The 18,390-nt window shown below is 44.7% G+C and overlaps 1 protein-coding gene across 4 annotated transcripts in view; it reads right to left on the reverse strand.

Moving 5' to 3' along the window:
• The window catches only part of TACC3 (transforming acidic coiled-coil containing protein 3), a 623,382-nt gene that overhangs the window by 544,336 nt on the left and 60,656 nt on the right, over positions 1-18,390 (reverse strand). For all 4 annotated transcript variants that reach the window (XM_069632144.1, XM_069632146.1, XM_069632143.1 and 1 more), the window contains exon 3: positions 15,853-15,998. In XM_069632144.1, the coding sequence (XP_069488245.1) occupies positions 15,853-15,998 (146 nt within the window). The remainder of the gene's footprint in view (positions 1-15,852; positions 15,999-18,390) is intronic.

Here is an 18,390-nt window from a genome sequence, read left to right on the forward strand (position 1 = left end):
CTGGAGAAAGTCAAGGATGCCGACGACCAAGGAGAATCCACTGGTGGGTTTCCTGCCGCCCGAAGACCTCAAAAACGCCAACGAAGATCCTGAAGCCAAACGTGGTTGAGTCCAGATTGCCAACGCCAGACGGTGACGACCCGACGCCTTTGCTGGGCCAAAGTTCTAAATTGACTCTTTGCAGCAACGAGCTACCGTCATCGAGATGCACCAGGACGCTTTCAACCAATTGTAAACGAGCATAGCAAGGAGTGAAGCTGCTGCCTCAATGACAGTGTTCACCTTTTCTTCACAGAATCTCGACGACCCGTGGCTCCTGCCTTAAAGGGAGTTCACTCAAGAAGGGCTCATCGAAGAACTCTACAAAACCGGGTACACTGGGATCGTAGAACCTTTAGAAGGAAACAAGACTATGTTAAGCATATCTGGACTGGGCTTGTCAATACGCTTTTACAGGTTTGCCCGGGTGTGGGGTGTGGGTCCTCACACAGAACGGTCTCATGGTAGTGGGATAGACTGTTCTGCCATTGCTTGATTTAACTTGTTTTCTTTCTGTGTCGATCACGAGTCATCTCATAATCTAATTCGTATGCCATTTGAACTGTTAGCAGTTGATGCATTTCAAGGGAATCGATAGTTAGAAATGGTACCCCGTAGACCTGTACATATTTGCCATTATAGTATTGCCTGAGCACAAAGTGTGTTATTGCAAATGTGTATATAACGTTCAACCTTATTTATATAAAAAGCTGTGTTATCACTAACTGTGTGGACATTCCTTTGTGGGTGCTCGAGGACTACACTGTACTTAAGAACCAGGCCACATCACCTCCTCAGAGCTTAAGCCTTGATTGCTCGTCCACGTTTTAACAAATAGAGAATCTTGGCTGGGGTCCTCTCTGTGCTTCTACTCTGCCATATAGAGGGCAGTAGTACAGAAACCCCCCTCCAGTCTTTACATGCCTGAGCGCAGTTGCCGGGTTGGAAAGTACTGCCGGATCTTCTTAGATAAATATAAAGGAGCCATGCCATTAACACATTTAATCATCACACTTCTATCCAGTCCTTCACCGTGAGCCAATACAGGGAACGACTGAACTCCGAGATTGGGGAGGACTTTGTTACTTTAAAGAAAATCATCCAACAGTGGCATTTTGTTTTTTTTTTTGCCTACGATTAATTTGGGGAAGATGTATGCCTGCTAGTAATCAGTTACAGTAGTCTAGGCGGGAGTTCACCATAAATCCCACCACCATAGGGTTGTCCTGCACCGGAATATACGGGAGGTCGCGTTGTAAAGGGCTCAGAGTTAAAAAATAAAAAAAGATTAGATCTACGCACTCAACTGGGCTGTGCATCCTAGAACTTCTTGCTATATACAGCCAATATTGCCCAAACAGCTCTAATATTTGCATTTCATGCTCACTTTGTATTATAATACGTTTATGATATAGTTCATAATTAGACCTTTACACAAGCTTAGATATATATATATATACACACATATATACATATATATATATATATATACACACACACACACACACACACACGAGAATTAATGATGATAATGATTAGGTAAACAGAAAAGTAAATAAGTAATAAAACAAATAAAATCATAAGATCATAAAATGCGCATCATAAAAGTAAATTTCAACTAATTTCTGCAATTGATCAGAGTTACAGCCTAATCAGGAAGCAAGGTTTTCACGTGTTGCCACACCCTGAATAAGGCAAGTTGCATAGCGAGTGTGTCCGAGTTCAAGCAATAGGCCCAAAATGAGTCTGTAGTAATTTCCTCGTAGTTGTGGACAAGACTGCCCGGCATGCACATATATAGGGGCCCCAAGTTAGCACATTGTGTAACTACGTGTCTACCCGACTCCAGTTTTCCTACAATGCCACAGATACGACAGTGCTTATCTTCAGGAGTCACCTTTAGGCGGGGGCCCAAGACACCCATTACAGGGAGTCTCCGTAGGAACTGTCTTACCTCTGGTGCAGGACACAAAAGTAGGTAAGGCTGAGGTTTCCTGTATCGATGTATTAACTGCGACACTGCCTCATACCCCCATAGCCCTTGCAGCCAGCCACTTGCCCTCAGCCCACCCATATGAGAAACCTATTAGGAGTGCGCTCCTCCTCCATTACAGCCGCCACCAAACCAAAGCACGATACTCATCAGCAGCCCCCCAACCCCCAAACAAAAGCTCGCTGCTCTACAGAGGTCCAACAAGATTACCAGGATTCTACTACCTACCAAAAACAGGAACACAGCTCCCTCCCGCTCCCATTCTACTCCAATGTGCCCTTATTAATGCCCGATCTCTACCATTGCATGCCACGGAGATCCAGGACCTTCTTACTAATTTGGATTTAGACCTACGGAGCATGAAGCTTCAGGACCAGCCATCTGTCTAGCCTTACCACCAGGTTGCACCATACTACATGAGGACAGAACTTCTACCAAATGAGGGAGTGTGGCCCTCATAGCTAAGGAATCACTTGCTATCGGACAAATCAACTCACCCTCTCACCTAATAACACCATCACTCTACATATCATCTATCGACCCCTATCCCCCCCACTTTACTTTCAAGGAAATCTCCACTTGCTAGGAGACTACTTCAAAAACACCTCTAAAGCCATCCTCTTAGGGGACCGCAACCTCAGTTTCAAAGAACCAAAAAAAAAAAAAAAAACAAGGCAAGTCCCTAGCCAAAGCCCTCCAGGACATGGGTTTCCTACAAAATGTTACTTACCCTACACATACGAAAGGACGCATTTTAGATTGGATAGCTAACCACAACTGTGCCACAGATATCGGCTCTAACACTACCCTCCCCTTGGACCAACCATCACCTCATACACTTCCACATCCCAACCACCATCATCATCAAACTGGACACATCTGCCCCTTCAGCACTAGCAAGATCCTCACGGCTCCTAACCAAAGACAGAATCCAACCTTTCCTTAAGGTCTCAGCCCTGAATCCCCTGTTCTCCAATGACTCGTCTGCACTGGTAGAACCCTACAACAATACTATCAAAGCAGCAGTAGAAGCCACTGCACCCCTACAGAGAAGAAAAGCGAAAGTAAAAAAACATGCAAATACGTGGTTCACGCAAGCACTATGCTCTCAGAAGCGCTCTGTGCTTACCAAATGGCAAGCCTTCCCGCACAACTCCACCTTAGAGGCCTACAAAGCAATGGCCACACAATACAAGCCATCACACTAACAAAATAGTCAAGAGAGTGATTCGCAATATTCAAGGAATTGGCCGCACCACCCTCCAACAGTCAAACTGTGAATGATGAAGCCTGGTGCACCAATATCCAAACTGCCATGCTGGATAAAATAAACCTCCAGGATAAAACCAACTCCCACTACAATGTCCTATCCAAAGCCAGCCTGCTCACCGCCCCAATCTCAAATCCAAATAGCAAAGACAAAATGAAACCATCTCTCTGCAAAAGGGGACAGCTGCCCAGCTAACCTTAAAGATGAGTGTGGAGGCACTCCAGCCCCTTTTCTTACATCTTTTATTAATGCCTCGTTCACCTCGGGCATGGTCGCCTCCACCCCCATCCCTGAAAGAATCGTGGGTTTTCCCTCTAAAGAAACCTCTTGATCCTGACTCACCAAAGAAATACTTGACAAAGCTGCCCACCTACAAATCCAACATTTTCTGTAAATCAACATCCTGGGTAAGAGACAATCAGACTTCCGTCCACGTCACGGAACAGAGTCGGCCCTATTCTACCTCAAGACCAACTAGGGGAAATTATGCACAAATGTAAGCCGGTGCTGCTGTTGCTCCTTGATTTGTCTGCAGCTTTTGATCTTGTAGATCATACGATCCTCTATAGACATCAAGGATGCTGCCCAATTCTACCACAAAGCCACATCCTGGATCTCCTTCCTGGTAGGCAGACCCATGAGAGTTTTCCCTGACCAGGCTTGTTCTGCTGCCACCACCATCCATTGTGGAGTCCTACAAGTATCCTATACCTCACTGACTGTGCAACATTTTTACCCTGCCTCATTTTAATGACCTGGACAATGAAGATTGCCAAAAGTTTTGATTCTATTAAAGACACGGAGGCGAGCATTATGCTTCGTCTTCTTTATTACTGGCAAACACAGCAATTCAAATAACCATTTTTTTTTCAATAAACTTCTCATCATTGCTTCTTTTTTTTTTATAAAAAAAGACTTTAGAAAAGATCGGAGTGTAAACAGTCCTCTTCTTGAGTCCTACTACAAATCCCATGAGGCTCTCTGCTACCAGTAGTACCTGCCTCAGACTCGCCCTCCAATTAGAGCCCTCCTGCTGGTATAAGAGACTCTTGCCTACAGGTGCCTTCCTCTTCTTTTTGATGCTCAACTTTCATATAACTTGATGTAGAACCTAGGCCGCTGCTGAAAATCTTGCTGCCTGCCTTTTCCTCCTCTTGCTCTCCAGCTCGGTCTTGCCTTCCTGATAAGGGGAAGAGCAGAAAAACTCGAGTTTTTCTGCTCTTCCCCTTAAGTAAAAGAGATAACACATTAGGGAGGGGAATTCGCTGAACTCGTCCTCTGTGTCTGAAAGCAAAAGGTCAGATTTACACATCTTACATTAATCCGTTAGCGGAATTCCCTCAGGGAGGGATGATGCTCGTCTCCGGGTCTTTAATAGAATCAAGGCTTACTGCGCTAATCGCTTTGGCAATCTTCATTCTATGACCAAGACTGGAGGCAAGCATTATACTTGTTCAAAGCTCTGAACCACTGCCATAGCAATGTTTTCTACGGGCTTGAAATAGAACGTTCTGAAAACTGAGTCACTAGACCAATCTGCTGCCCTCAGAATCTCCAGCAGCGGAACTCCGGCTGCAAAAGCTCCCAAAGCCATAGATTCTCTTGCCGAGTGTGCTCCGAAGACAGAAATGTCTATGCCCGCTTGTTCCATAACCTCTTTCACTCATCTAGCTATAGTAGCTGATGCTACAGCTTTAAAAGGCTTTCTATGCGCTATTAACAATTGTGTTACGCCATGTGGTCTGAACGCTGCAATCTCTGCCTCGTAACATTTGATGCATTTGGCAACACAAAGCTTACTATTAATAGGAAAATAAGGATAAGACATAACTAACATTGCGCAGTGAACTAAGACTAATTCTAAAGGCTATCCCCTCAGGGTAAAAAATCTTTCTATCCGTCTCTAGAGCCTTCATGTCGGATACTCTTCTACAAGAAGCCAGAGAGTAGAGTAGCTAGCTTTGTGGATAGCTGCCTTCCTGACAGCATATCGTTTCTCGCCTACTGCTCAAATAGATGCAATACTTTGTTGACATCACACAATACTGAGTACCCTGGCCACAGGGGCTTTGTCATCTTGACACCCTTTATCAGCCGAACTACAGCTGGGTGTTCCCCTACTGGTTGTTCATCTACAGACTTGTGTCCTGCTGATATGGCTGATCTATATACCCCACTGTCCTGAAAGCTTTCCTGGTAGTCGAAAGGGATGCTAGGAAATTCAATATGTACTCTATAGGGGCTGAAAAGAGAGAAACACTCCTCCCCCTGCACCACAACTGCCAGGCTTGCCACGCGGAACTATAGCTCCGGATTGTAGACGGTGCCAACGATACTTTGATAAGCTCTGAAGCTTCGTCTGAAAGGCCTGATAGGAACCATCTACGCCTGAAACTCTGCACGCTATCAAGTTGAGGCTGTTTAGGATCAGGGGATGAGACATGCCTTTCGGATTCACTAGGAGATCGGGTTCTGTGGGCTATCTTCTGCGGGAAATCTGTAGAAAGTTCAATCAGAACTGGAAACCAGGCTTGCGACCTCCATTGTGGCGTCACTAAGACTAGCTCCCCTTTGTCTCTGTGGACCTTTGCTAGTACCCTCGCCAGCATCACAAAGGGGATAAAAGCATAATGGATGTGACCCTTCCAGCAGTGAAGGAAAGCATCCCTCCCGGATCTAACCTCCAGCTGAAATACTTGGGGAGTTGCGAGTTTAGCCTCGATGCAAACATATCCGAGTCGAACAGACCCCATTTCAGATATAGCTTCTCGAAGACCTATTTGTGCAACATCCAGTCGCTCGAATCAGTCAGGTACCGGGAGTTCGTCTGCTACTTCGTTCCTCGTCCCCAGAAGATACTCTGCTGACTTCTATCTCCCTCTCTAGGCAAAAGTGCCAGAAGTCCTTTGCTAGTTCTGCCAGCATCTTGGACTTTGTCCCTCCTAGTTTGTGGATCTATCGAACTGCTGATATACTGTCCATTCTGAGGAGGATCAAACATTTGGCTCTTCCTCTGGAGAAAGCCTGAATCGCGAAGGAACCTGCTAGCAGTTCCAGGCAATTGATATGTAAATCTAGCTCTTCTTGCAACCATTTTCCCCCGTCTCCACTAGGCCACATCTTGCTCCCCAGCCTGATCTGCTGGCGTCTGACTCTATAATAATCTCCAGTATCTCTCCGAAAATGGAACGTACGTTCCAGGCTTCCATGTTGCCGAGCCACCATTGGATCTCTGCTCTGCTTTCCTGGTCTAGCGTGACTAACTGGTGATATCTCCACCCTTTGCATAAGTATCTTATCTTGAGGCTCTGAAGAGCTCTGTAATGACGAGGCCTTGAGGGGTTGGGGGGCAAATAAAAAATAAAATCGCCTGGATCGATGCTGCTAGTAAGCCAACCATCCTGGCTAGATTCCAAAGCGATATAATCGTCTTCAGCGTCAATCTCAAATCTCTTTTTATAGATCTGATCTTTGTCATAGGTAGCTCTAACGTGGCCTTTCGTGGCCTTTCCCATCATAAAGCCCAGGAATTCTATTCTTTGGCAGGGAGACAAAGCCGACTTTGTGATTTATCAGGAATCCTAAGTCTGATATCAGCGTCATGGCCCATCAGACCTGCTGAAGCAGTCTCTGTCCTCGGCCATGAACAGATTATCGTCCAGATATATGATAATTCGCAGCCCTTCGTCCCTCAACGCCGCCGCGAGGGGTCTTAGTTTGGTGAAGACCCACGGGCGGAGGCAAGGCCAAATGCAAGTGTCTTGAACTGCCACGTCTGCTCCCTCCAAGTGAATTGTGGGAAGTGCCGATACTGTGGTGCTATGTGGTGACTGTCAGATACGCATCCTTCAGATCTAATCGCACTAGCCAATCTTCCTTTCTGAGTAGGTCGGCCAGAAGATGGATTTCCCTTCATCTTGAAGTGTTTTTAAACTAGCCAGCTGTTCAATTCTTTCAAATTGATTACAGGACGCACCTTCCCCTTCCTGTGCACTAAAAACATGTTGCTTAAGAAACCTTGTGAATGGTGTTGCGCCCTTTCTATAGCTTGCTTCTCCGCTAGCGCCTGAATCTCACAGCTTCCTCTCCTCCTCCGAGCAGATAATTCCTGGCGGAGGCCTTTCCTGCATGGGCAAGCTCATGAAATCTAGATGAATCCCCTGTGCTGCCTGAAGGACCCAAGCATCTGACGAAAGCTCTTGCCAATTGTGCATAAATAGTCCTGTCCTCCCTCCTACCAGTGGGTAATTCGCACTGCGCTTTCTCACCTGAGGTGGTGTTTTGATGTCTGAAGTAGCCTCTGCCTCCTCTTCCTCTGAAGCTTCTACCTCTGTTCGGAAAGAAGGCGTTCTGTTGACGCGTCTCCCCGTATTGGGATCTTGGTGCTTGGGGTCTTCTGTTAGAGTTGAACCGGCCGAACAGCCTCTGAATCGACAGACCCTGGCAAAAACTCGCCCGGGGAATACTTTTTTTAATTGAAGCACGAGCCTTCTCTAAGGTTGCGTAGGTCCCTACCAACCTACTCATCTCCTTTACGAAGGTGTCCCTAAAGAGGAGACCCTGCGCGCCTTCTCCTGCCTCGTACGAGGCTAGATCGCCTAGTTTGGCGTCAATCTTCATCAACATGGACTTCCTTCTGTCTGCCGATAAAGCAGAGTTAGCATTCCCGAGCAGGCAAACAGTGCGCTGTGCCGAGCCTGCGAGAATGTTGGGGTCTACCGGCTCTCCTGTATCCTTGGATCTTTCGGCCAAGTCCATAATTTTGGCTACGGGGCCAGTCAAATCAAGCACTTTGTCATGGCAAGACCCCCAAGCGCGGCCCATACCTTTCCTGAGGTCTTTGCTTGCCTTGGAAACGAAAGCGAACATTTTGGGGTTTAGCTCGGGTGTCTCTGAAACTTTACCGTTGACCTCTGGCCTGGGGCACTCAGCTCTAAGTCGAAACCTTGTTTCCTTCTCTAGTGGCATCCTTATTTTCTGAGCCATGTGTATAGCCGTGTAGACAGCCACTCTAGGTGACGGGGTCCATTCAGTGGACCTCGGATGGCAGATAGTGTCTGGTTTGAACATATCCGAAGTATCGTCCTCTGGGGTACACTCCACTGTGCTCGCTTGAAGAGTAAGCAAATTCAGTTGAGGAACCTTTTCCCAATGGACACTTATCAGGGTAGACCGCAGTGCCCTTCTGTTTGTTGAAAAGCTAATGTTTGTCGCATGAATTGCCTAACAACGGAGAAAACGTGGTTCCTCCACTCTGTTTTGTAAACTAAAAGTATAGTTGCACCTTTTCATTCATGCGCCAAATAAAGAAAAGATCCACTCAGTAGGAATATAGTTATTGAGACTGTATTAGTATGAGCGGGTGCCCTTTGACAGGTGTTTCAACGGACTTCGCCGTCTTTCTCAAATCAGGGCTAATTTGTAATACAAATTGAAGTAAACAAATAGGCAGTGCCATTCATTAATTGTTGTACAGTCAATGCAAAGAAAAAGGTATCACATGTAACACAGACATCAAGGAAGGGGGAATGGGGAGGATTGATTCGGATAGACAGTGAGCCATCAATCATTAAAACAAATAGGAAAAAAGTTAAGCATCAACGTAAAATGAAAACAGACAAATGAGAAAAAAGGGGAAAAAATACAAAGAAAATTTCCATGAGTTCATTTGTCTCTTGCGTATTAGTTTGCAAACTTGAAAAAAAAACAGTGAGTAATCTCAAACATTGAACAAAAGAGGATTTTCTCTTACCTAATGGTATTGATTTCTAATTCGGAACGTGGCTTTTCAGTATAGCAAAAAAATCATGGGCTCAATCCCAACCTGCCAAATAAATTGGGGGTAATTTGTTCTATATTAATACAACTGATTTTTCATAAGTATGTGGGTTGAAATAATAACACTTTGAGTAACGTTTAAATGTGCCCATATGGTAAAATAGAAGACGGTTTAGTGCATCTTGTGTTTGTTCATGTGAAGATAGGTCATTCTATGTTAATGCAACTGGTTTTTCATAAGTCAGTGGGTTAGAGTAATAATGCTTTCTTGATTAGTTTAAACGTGCCCATATGATGAAAAAGAGGAAGGAAGGTTTAAACCATCTTGTGTTTGTACATGTGCCATTCAGTTGGTCAAAGAGCTGCGCGAAGAGTGTTTTTTTTAACCTCTAAAGTGAACTTATTATCTCCTTGTATTCATGAGTAGTGAGTAATTCGCAAGTACAGTTTAATTGCTCTGCATGCCGTGCGGGCTGCGGGTGCAGACATCCTAATGCTCGTGTCTTACCTCTGCAATTCAATAAAGAGCTCCGTGCAAATCTGTCCGCGCTTGTATGAGAAACAAAAATGGTTGCTTTAATATTTGTTACTGTGGTCTCCACGGCGACCGTAATGGTCCTTTTTCCATTACTATTCTGGGCGCCATCTTTTGGGCTCGGAAAGCAAGAAGAGAACTAATCTCGACTATGTGAGCCCATACATTGAAATGGATGCAAAACGTATGTGGTTTGTGCTATATGACGTGATGCTTGAGTAGGAAAGTTAAATTATAAGCCTTTTACAAAATCCAATGTGGGTTAATTACATGAACATAATATTAAAGGGGATGTACAAAGGCATGTGCCAATTTCTTAATAGTACCGTAGGCTGTTGCCATGACAACCCATAGAAGTGATTGTTCAATTATAGATCGCTAATTACTGCACGGTAATGAACAGAACGCCAATTGAATATTTAAGCGCTGTGCGCGTTGTTTGTCGAATTACAATATGTATCGATTTCACAATGGAAAATTAAATAAAATAAAGGAATGCAAAGTGATGTGTCTCCTCCCTAATATACACGTGGACTGAGGCCATAATAGCCAATGGGATTAATTATTCTGAAAAGGGTGTCTAGTCAAAACAAAGAGCTAGCTAGAATATTTGTTATCTAATTAAAACATTTTTTATTTTACTCTAATGACAAACTAAGAATCATGTACTAGGATTGAATTCTTGGCACTTGGAACCGTTGGGTGAACTGAGAGGTAAATAAACTATATACTGAACTTATAGTTGGTAAGTGACATGTAGTTCATAACCCTTCCAGAATTTATTGTTTCATAGAAAGGAGGACATCTCATTGTCCGAGTTCAAGCCTCTTTCTACTGTCCGAAAGCGACATATTAGTTTCGCCTCCTCTTGTCTTAATTTCTTCTCTTGATCTCCTCCTCTGGGTCCAAGGGTTACTTTTTTAAAACCCAAATATTTGATGTCTTTTTTACTGCTTAGTTGATGTTTTCTTTGCCAGTGTGCTGCCAGTGGTAAACTGACGTTCTGACTTCCAATGCTGGACCTATGTTCCCGAATTCTTATTCTCATTTCTCTAATAGTGCTTCCAATATACATTCGTTTACATTGACAGATTATTGCGTAAACTACACATTTTGTTTTGCAGTTTATAAAGTCAGTAATTTTGTACTTGGCTTGAAGAGTAATTGTCGCTTTGGTACTTTATCAATGCTTTGAGTGTCCTCATCCTCCTCTTGATTGAATTCTTTGGATGAGGACGCAGCATCCCCTATATTTTCTTTCCCTGGGGTAGGGGGGTGGGGGAGGCTGGGCAAAGCTGATCTGGCCAGGAAGGCATCTTTTAACCTGAGAAATGCATCAGCTGCCTCCAGGGGCTTCTCTCTTGACCCCTTACTTGAGCCCGGGGAGGGAGGGGGGGTAGAATAGTGCTTCCTCTTCCGGGCCACCTTACGCCCCCTATTCGTGTCTTCCAGAGGCTTAGTGGAGGTCCCCTCTTCCGAATCTCTTGGAAGCCAGCATTACTGCCCAATATATTCTCCAGAGCCAACAATCTCTCCTGAATGGGTTGTACTCCCTGAGCAACAGTTCTGGCAAGGGAGTCCCCAAGTACTTTTTTAAAGCTGAGAGATAAATCTGTCTTCTTCCTGCAGCACTTCCTCCTGGTCCTCATATTCCTCCCAATATTCGTGGCTCCTGTCAGATGCCATACTGACAACTTGAATGTGAGACTGTATCCCACAAAGAGCTGAGAGGAGAACTTTTCCTGGTGTCTCTGCAGTACAAGCGGCTTGAGAGGCTTTGAAAGCGGCACTTCAGATTGCCCGTTAGCAACTTTCTCTATTTTATTTTTTATAAATGCCTCTGGAATAGGAGCGCAAGCGTTCCGAGGAGAAAATGCCAGACGTTCGAGAGCTGCGCAACCTTTACGAGCCTCTTTAGCGATAGAAATGGGCTCCGTTTGTACTACTGCGCATGCGCAGGACCCGCTTTCATGCGGCGCCACAGCCGTCTTCAGCGATCGGCTTCTGTCTGACCGGCCGTGTAATACAAAAAACTGGAGGGGAAACAGACCCAAATGCTAGCGATAACGAAAAGGAATACTGCTGATATTCTACGCTCGTACGAAGGTGGAGCTAATTAAAATTGATACTCTACGCGCTCCTCGCCACAAAAAAAAAAGGCTGCGCTTCGCTGTAAACAATGTCTGGAAGACACTTGGTAATATCAGATAACCTACGCTCTGACTGAATATCATAAAACAAAGCCACTTAACTGTCCGGCAGCAAAAAAGAAGAGGAAGGCTCCTGTAGGCAAGAGGGTCTTATACCAGCAGGATGGCTTTCATTGGAGGGCGAGACTAAGGCAGGGACTACTGGTAGCAGAGAGCCTTATGGGATTTGTAGTAGGACTCCAGAGGAGGACTGTTTACGCTCAGATGTTTTCTGAATTTTTTTTTTTTTTTTTATAAAACAAGTTCTATGTGAATTGCTGTGTTTGGCAGTAATAAAGATTCGCCTCTGGTCTTGTCATAGAATCGTGACATAGCATATACCAACGATAAAGTCCTCCACCCCCTTTCTGGTTTCTACAAACTGGACTCAACTACAATCAGCAAAACATGCCCTCATCCAGGTCTAGATGGCAGCCAATGGATTGTGCCTCAACGGGGGAAAAAAAAGAAATCCTCCTGGTTGGCCCAAAGGAAATTCTCAATAAACTTGACAGCCACTACAAGTACTTCACTATTGAAAATATGATATCACTGCTGCCGTAGCAGTCAAAACATTGGGAGTTTTTCTCCATACTCTCAAGGACACGCCAAGTCAGTGCCATCTCTTCGTCAGCTGCACTTAACACCAAAATCATAAATGCGGTCAAACCTTACCTCTCCTCCAAAAAACCGCCACACTATAGCTAGAGGCACCATCGGCTAAGCTACACTACTGTAATGTCTTGTTTCTAGGCACTTCAGCAAACAACCTCAACAAACTACAAATCACCCACAATAATGCTCTTAGAGCGGCGCCAAGCATTCCCAAAAGGGAGCAGATCTCCAAGGCCAAACGTGAGGCCTACTGGATCCCAGTCAAAGAGCGTATTCTCTTTAAAACCCTCTCCATCACACACAGGTGCCTCTTCCGCACAGCTCCCCCTTACTTATATGAAAAAATCCAACTTGCCACCTCTAACAGACCCAGACGGGCCCAGCACTCCTATCAGCTTTGCATCCCTACCGTTAAAAGAGCCAAGGCGCCAGCTTTCCCTTCCTAGCTCCTAAAAGTTACAAATTGGAACGCATTGCCCACCTTCCATAGGAATGAGACTTCCCTCACAGCTGTCCGCAGAGGGCTCCAAGCCAAGCTCTTCAATTAGACCTGCCCTGCAAAATATAAAACTTTGCAATTCATTGTAAATATGACACCTTGTAAATTGTATTATAACTGTTCTCTGCATCCTTTAACTGTTAGTAATGTATCCAATGTATAACATGCCTGATCACTGTAACCAAGTAAGCTCTACTGTTTACAGCGCCGTGATGCCCCAGGGCGACAGCGCACTTTACAAATTCAAATAAATACCCCTTTAACTTTGAAAGACCAGTATAGTTCACGCACCAGTCCCATTTGTCAATTTTGTGCTCAAAAGATTTGTTCAAGTGCACTTACGCCCAAATTAGCAATGGATCTTAAGGCCAGTCAATTTCCAAGAAAAACATTTCATTCAGAGACTTAAAATTAAGGCCTAGCAAGACCCTCAGAGTCATGGTTTTGCCAGCTACTGCAAGTAGCTCACAGACTGGGTCAGCACACGATTTTAAGTAAAGGCATCCCCTGGCCCGCAGAGCCATGCCCCGCAGGGATGTTAATCCCAATTAATTCAAGACAAAGGTATTCCATTGGGTCCCGGTCCCAGGCCCAATACTGAGCACCAATAATGGCCTTTAAGTCTGTTCAGCCAAGTTAGATCTTGGATGGCTAGGGCATTGAGGCCATAAAGGACTGCAGGGACAAAGCATTGCTGGTAAAGCTTAATAATGCCTGCCATACTATAACCCGCGTGTCCTCTTACAAACTTGCATGCTTGGAGGGTAAGAAGCTTGGCTCGCCTCTTTATAGGCAATTATCTGCTCGTAATCTGCCCGAGCGTCAAACACCAAGCCTAAGTAGGAATAGGATAAAGAGTAGTCTACAGTTAAGACATCTATCCTAGTTCTACTTACCTTGTTTCCGGCAATCAAAATGATGCTGGTTTTTCCAAATTAATGGTCAGCACCAGCTGGGAAACATAGGTAGCCAGCTCATTGAGCTTGCCCTTTATACCAGAGACGGTCTGATCTAATAGAACCAGATCGGCATAAAGCATGCCGACCATGGGTGTATCACCCATCTTAGGACAATTCGATTTTAAAAGCATGCAGGCTAAAAGATCTGCAATATATAAATTGTATAGCATGGGGGCATCTATGCACCCTTGCTTGACACCCAGATTTATGTGGATGGGCTCTGAAACATCCCCGCACTATTCAATTGTACGCTAGCTAGGTTGTTACTGTGTAGAAGATACAAAATGTGTAATGCCCAAGCTGGGCAGTTTAATAATAATAAAAATAATACTGCAAGTCTCGAAGCTTTGGCCAAAAGGTTTCTCGAATGACCTGGTCAAAAGCACTTCTAAAATCAAACGCAATGTAAAGGGTGGCATCCTTTCTACTGTGCATGGTGTGAATCAGTTGATCTAGCACTCTGATGTTAGGACTGGTGCTAGAGCCGGGACGGAAGCCTTTCTGAGCAAAATTAAGGATCTTGTTAGAGGAAGCCCAGGATTCAAGTTCCCTTAACACTAGAATTGTGAAGATTATACCTGTGACGTCTAACATGGAGATAAGTCGATAATTGGCAATGTTTGTCTTACTTTGCAAATGGCATTAGGAAAGCAACCGAAACAGGAGCAAAATTCCCTAATAGCTCCAATTGTTTGGCGCATCTTACTTTTTTTGTCATGTATATTAATGTCAAAACATTTGCTTCCCCCCCGATTTCCAAGTTATGCTAGGTATAGTCTTGATCTTAGATGAGCAGGTAAACTGTTGGATCCAAGCTTCAATTTCCTCAGGATTCTTACCCCGTAGAGTAATACTCACCAAGGATCCTGAGGGGAAAGTGAAGGTACTCATCTTTTCAATGTTTATCCGTGTCCATTTAATTCTATTCCTTGCATGGTTGGGCATCATCTCTCTACAGAACCTCTTCCCCCTCATACATCTCATTCGGATCGATTAACAGTAACAGATTAGCATGGTAGCCATACTCATTAAGAGAGACTTTAAGATGGGACACTAGCTCCAGAAAGCACTCGTTCACAGCCATGTAATATATTGTTGCCCCTTTTTTACCCAACAACCAGAACAAATTACACGGTTGATCCCCAGTAGGGCGCCCATTTAGTACAGTACAATTCCATTCTTTTAATTAGTCCAACTACAGTCTTCCTTTCTCATTAGAACCACCCATTGTCATTGCATAACGATCATGAACATTTCTGTATGACCCACCCTCAACCTTGTCTGCACATTTGGTGTTCCAATCGCCACAGAGGATCACTGGATTGCCATCAGCATTTTCAAGCCATAATAAAAGAATGGAGTCCAGATCATCAAATATGGACTCTGTGAAACAAGTACCAGGGGGGTCATAAATGTTGACTATTATTTTCTTGAAAGCCCCCCCAGCCCTCTGGGGGAAATTTCAATAGCCAGAATGTTGAATGATTGGCCTTTGTGAATAATTCTAGAGTCAACATTTTTTTAACACCAATCAGTAAACCACCCCGAAGGTAGACCACGATTTCCCCTTAATGGCCTGGGGCTGATGAATAGTATATCTATCAAACTCAACTCAAAAGTAGCCCAAGTCCCTTGAAGAATGAACATTTCACAAGACGTGAATCGCGAGACCCACCACGATGAAGCCAGGGCTGAACCCCCTAGTGTTCCAGCTTAATATAGAGTTATTTCACTTAGATTACCTTTTTGGGGGACGGGGTGAAATCCTTCTCATCCTTGATCATGCTCACTTTGCTGCATATCATTTTTCCATGCTTTTATATTTATGTGCCGTTTGCATGCAAACAATCAGTGCTATATCATTTTAGAAGACAGCAAAGGCAAAGAGCAGGGATGGGCGCAGCCCTATGGTGGTGTAACTAATGGCGGTGCACAGCAATAAACCATTTGTTAACCAGATGTTTACCACACTTACACCACAATGCTGGCTGCAGTCAATTGGAGTTCATCTAGACCTGGAGTGCAGTTCTCATGCAACAACGTGCCATCTTCCTTATTGGACATCGCAGGGGTCATAATCTTCTGTGTTAGGGGATCTCGCACAGGCGTTTGAAACGTGACCTATGAATATTGTTAAGAAACAATTAACAATTGCAGCAGTGCAACAAGTAGGGTCAAGTAAAACTAAGATTGAACTTCCATGTAATGAACTGAAATAGAAAACATAGGTATTAGAGGTATTTTGCATTGTTAAGATGGTCAACGTTTCATAATCTAATGGACACAACCTGAATACATTGAAACCACAATCTCTGGCATTTTAATGATTGCAAAGACTAATAAGCCATTCCTGTGAAGGGGTATCATGTCCAACTCTAGCTAGGATAGGACTTAACTCAGTATGAGGGCGAGGTGGCACAATCACAAGATCCCGGTACCTCATCTCCCGCTTGCCATACAGGGTGCGTCATCCTTCTCTGCACCCTAGTAACAGGCTGCACATGCGCTGGGCAGAAAACATGCCAGCAGGTCCACACGGTTTTTGCAGTTATATTAGCACCTTTTCCAGCACTGTAGCCTAGAAGAGCAGGTGTTAAAAGGGTAATTAGTAGCCAGTTGCCAATATCTAAGGAGAGGCTGGCCTGGTGATTAAGGTGACCAATACTGAAGGCTGGCAAGACCTTCGATTCAGCTGACAGAGTGGGCGTTTGCAGGATGCACCGCTTTGGCAGAGGGCTTTTTGAAATGGCCGTGATCTAATGACTCGACCATGAAACTGGGCGGTTTATCCCAGGCCTGGGAAATCAAGACGGCAGGGTACATGGCAGTCCACTTTTGCCCGTGCTATTTGTACTAGACATAGAACCACTGGCAGCATACTTTCGAGCTGAATTTTTACCTTGATGCATAACTTTCCATGCACAAGCATGTTGCCTCATCTGCAGCATACTCCAACTTACGCCATACACTTCTCACATCAGACAACTGCCTCACCCATGCCAGGGCAATCATTGGTAGCAAACTAGACTACTGTAACGTTCTTTCTGGAACCTCCCCAAAAACCTTAACAAATTACAACTGATCCCAGATAATGCCTTGCCTGGGATATGAAACACACCAACCACATCTCACAAGACAGCCGTAACTCCCAATGGCTACCAGTCAAAGCTTCGCTTGAATTTAAGATCCTATCACACCGCTGTATCCATAACAGTGCACCCCCTTTTCTCATCCAGCGCCTCTCAAAAAGTATTCCTCACTGTCTGCACGCCTCATACGCCATTGCCTCATCTACTCCTACATACAAAGTAATAAGAAGGGGGGAAGCGAGCTTCCCGGGTATTGCCCCACATTGAGGAACTCCCTCCCGCCTATCATCCAATTCAAACCTTCAGTTACTCTCTTCAGGCAACATCTGAAAACCTGGATGTTTGATAAATATGACTAAAACTACTACCAGTCCACATGCTACCCACAGTATTTACTATGTTTTCCAGGTTACCTATCATGTACTAGCACTGCGATACCTACGGGTCGGGGTGCTGCAAACAAATGAAACATACATTTGTGGAAGCATCAGTTTTAATTGGTGGTGCGCGCCATTTATTATTAATGTACATGGTTGCTATGCTCCTATATTTTAATAATCCCAAAGTCAATTTACTGTATATTCCAACGGTGGTGGAAAACTTTGGAAAATGATCAGGCATAACAATTATGGGAGAAGTGTACATTTCCCTTAGTGGCTCCGAGACATAAAATGACAATGCATGAAGTGGACTTGCCGTTGACATAGCCAAAGGACTTCAAGTATTTAGGAATATACACAATATCTGAGACACGTACCTCTTTAATGTAGATAAGGCACTCACTGGGATGACCCCAACGATTATCCTATGAAAAAAGCTACTGGTCAAGGGCCGGATAGCACTGGTAAAAATGGTCCCATTACCTCAGTTATGCATAGGTCTCCTTTGGGATGGGCCGGAAACATAACAGTCAGATTAAGGACCTCCTGTGGGCCGGGGCAAGAAAGAATAGTCCTGAAGAAACTCACAGGCCGTATGAGCATGGGGACGGGGGGCTTCCATCACCCCAACTTTTAATTCTAATATCTGGAAAAGCAACTGCAATTTGTGATGCTCTGGCTTGCAGATGAGGCAAAAACTGAGACCAGACTACAGTCAACTCTAATCCCACAATACAGGAAGCACTCTTGGTGAAGCCCACTAGACGGACAGATGCCCCAGAAATGCGAACACTTGGTAGGAGATTGTGGAGCCAAACCTTGAAGAGCCTGCATCAGGAAACCCCATATTCACCAGACAGTGGGGCCGCATCTCAGGATATGGCGGGAGAAGTGGGTGGCGGTCTGGTGTTCAATAGCAGCAGCCTACTCGCATTCGCAGAAATGAGGGACAGGTATGATCTACCGCGAGGACAGCGACATACGCTGTGGTGAGGAAGAGCTGGCCGGCTCTCGCAGTGGAACTGGTGCCAGAGGCATTACAGA

Source organism: Ambystoma mexicanum, chromosome 6q (genome assembly GCF_040938575.1).
Source record: "Ambystoma mexicanum isolate Mex_15411 chromosome 6q, UKY_AmexF1_1, whole genome shotgun sequence".
Taxonomy (NCBI): domain Eukaryota; kingdom Metazoa; phylum Chordata; class Amphibia; order Caudata; family Ambystomatidae; genus Ambystoma; species Ambystoma mexicanum.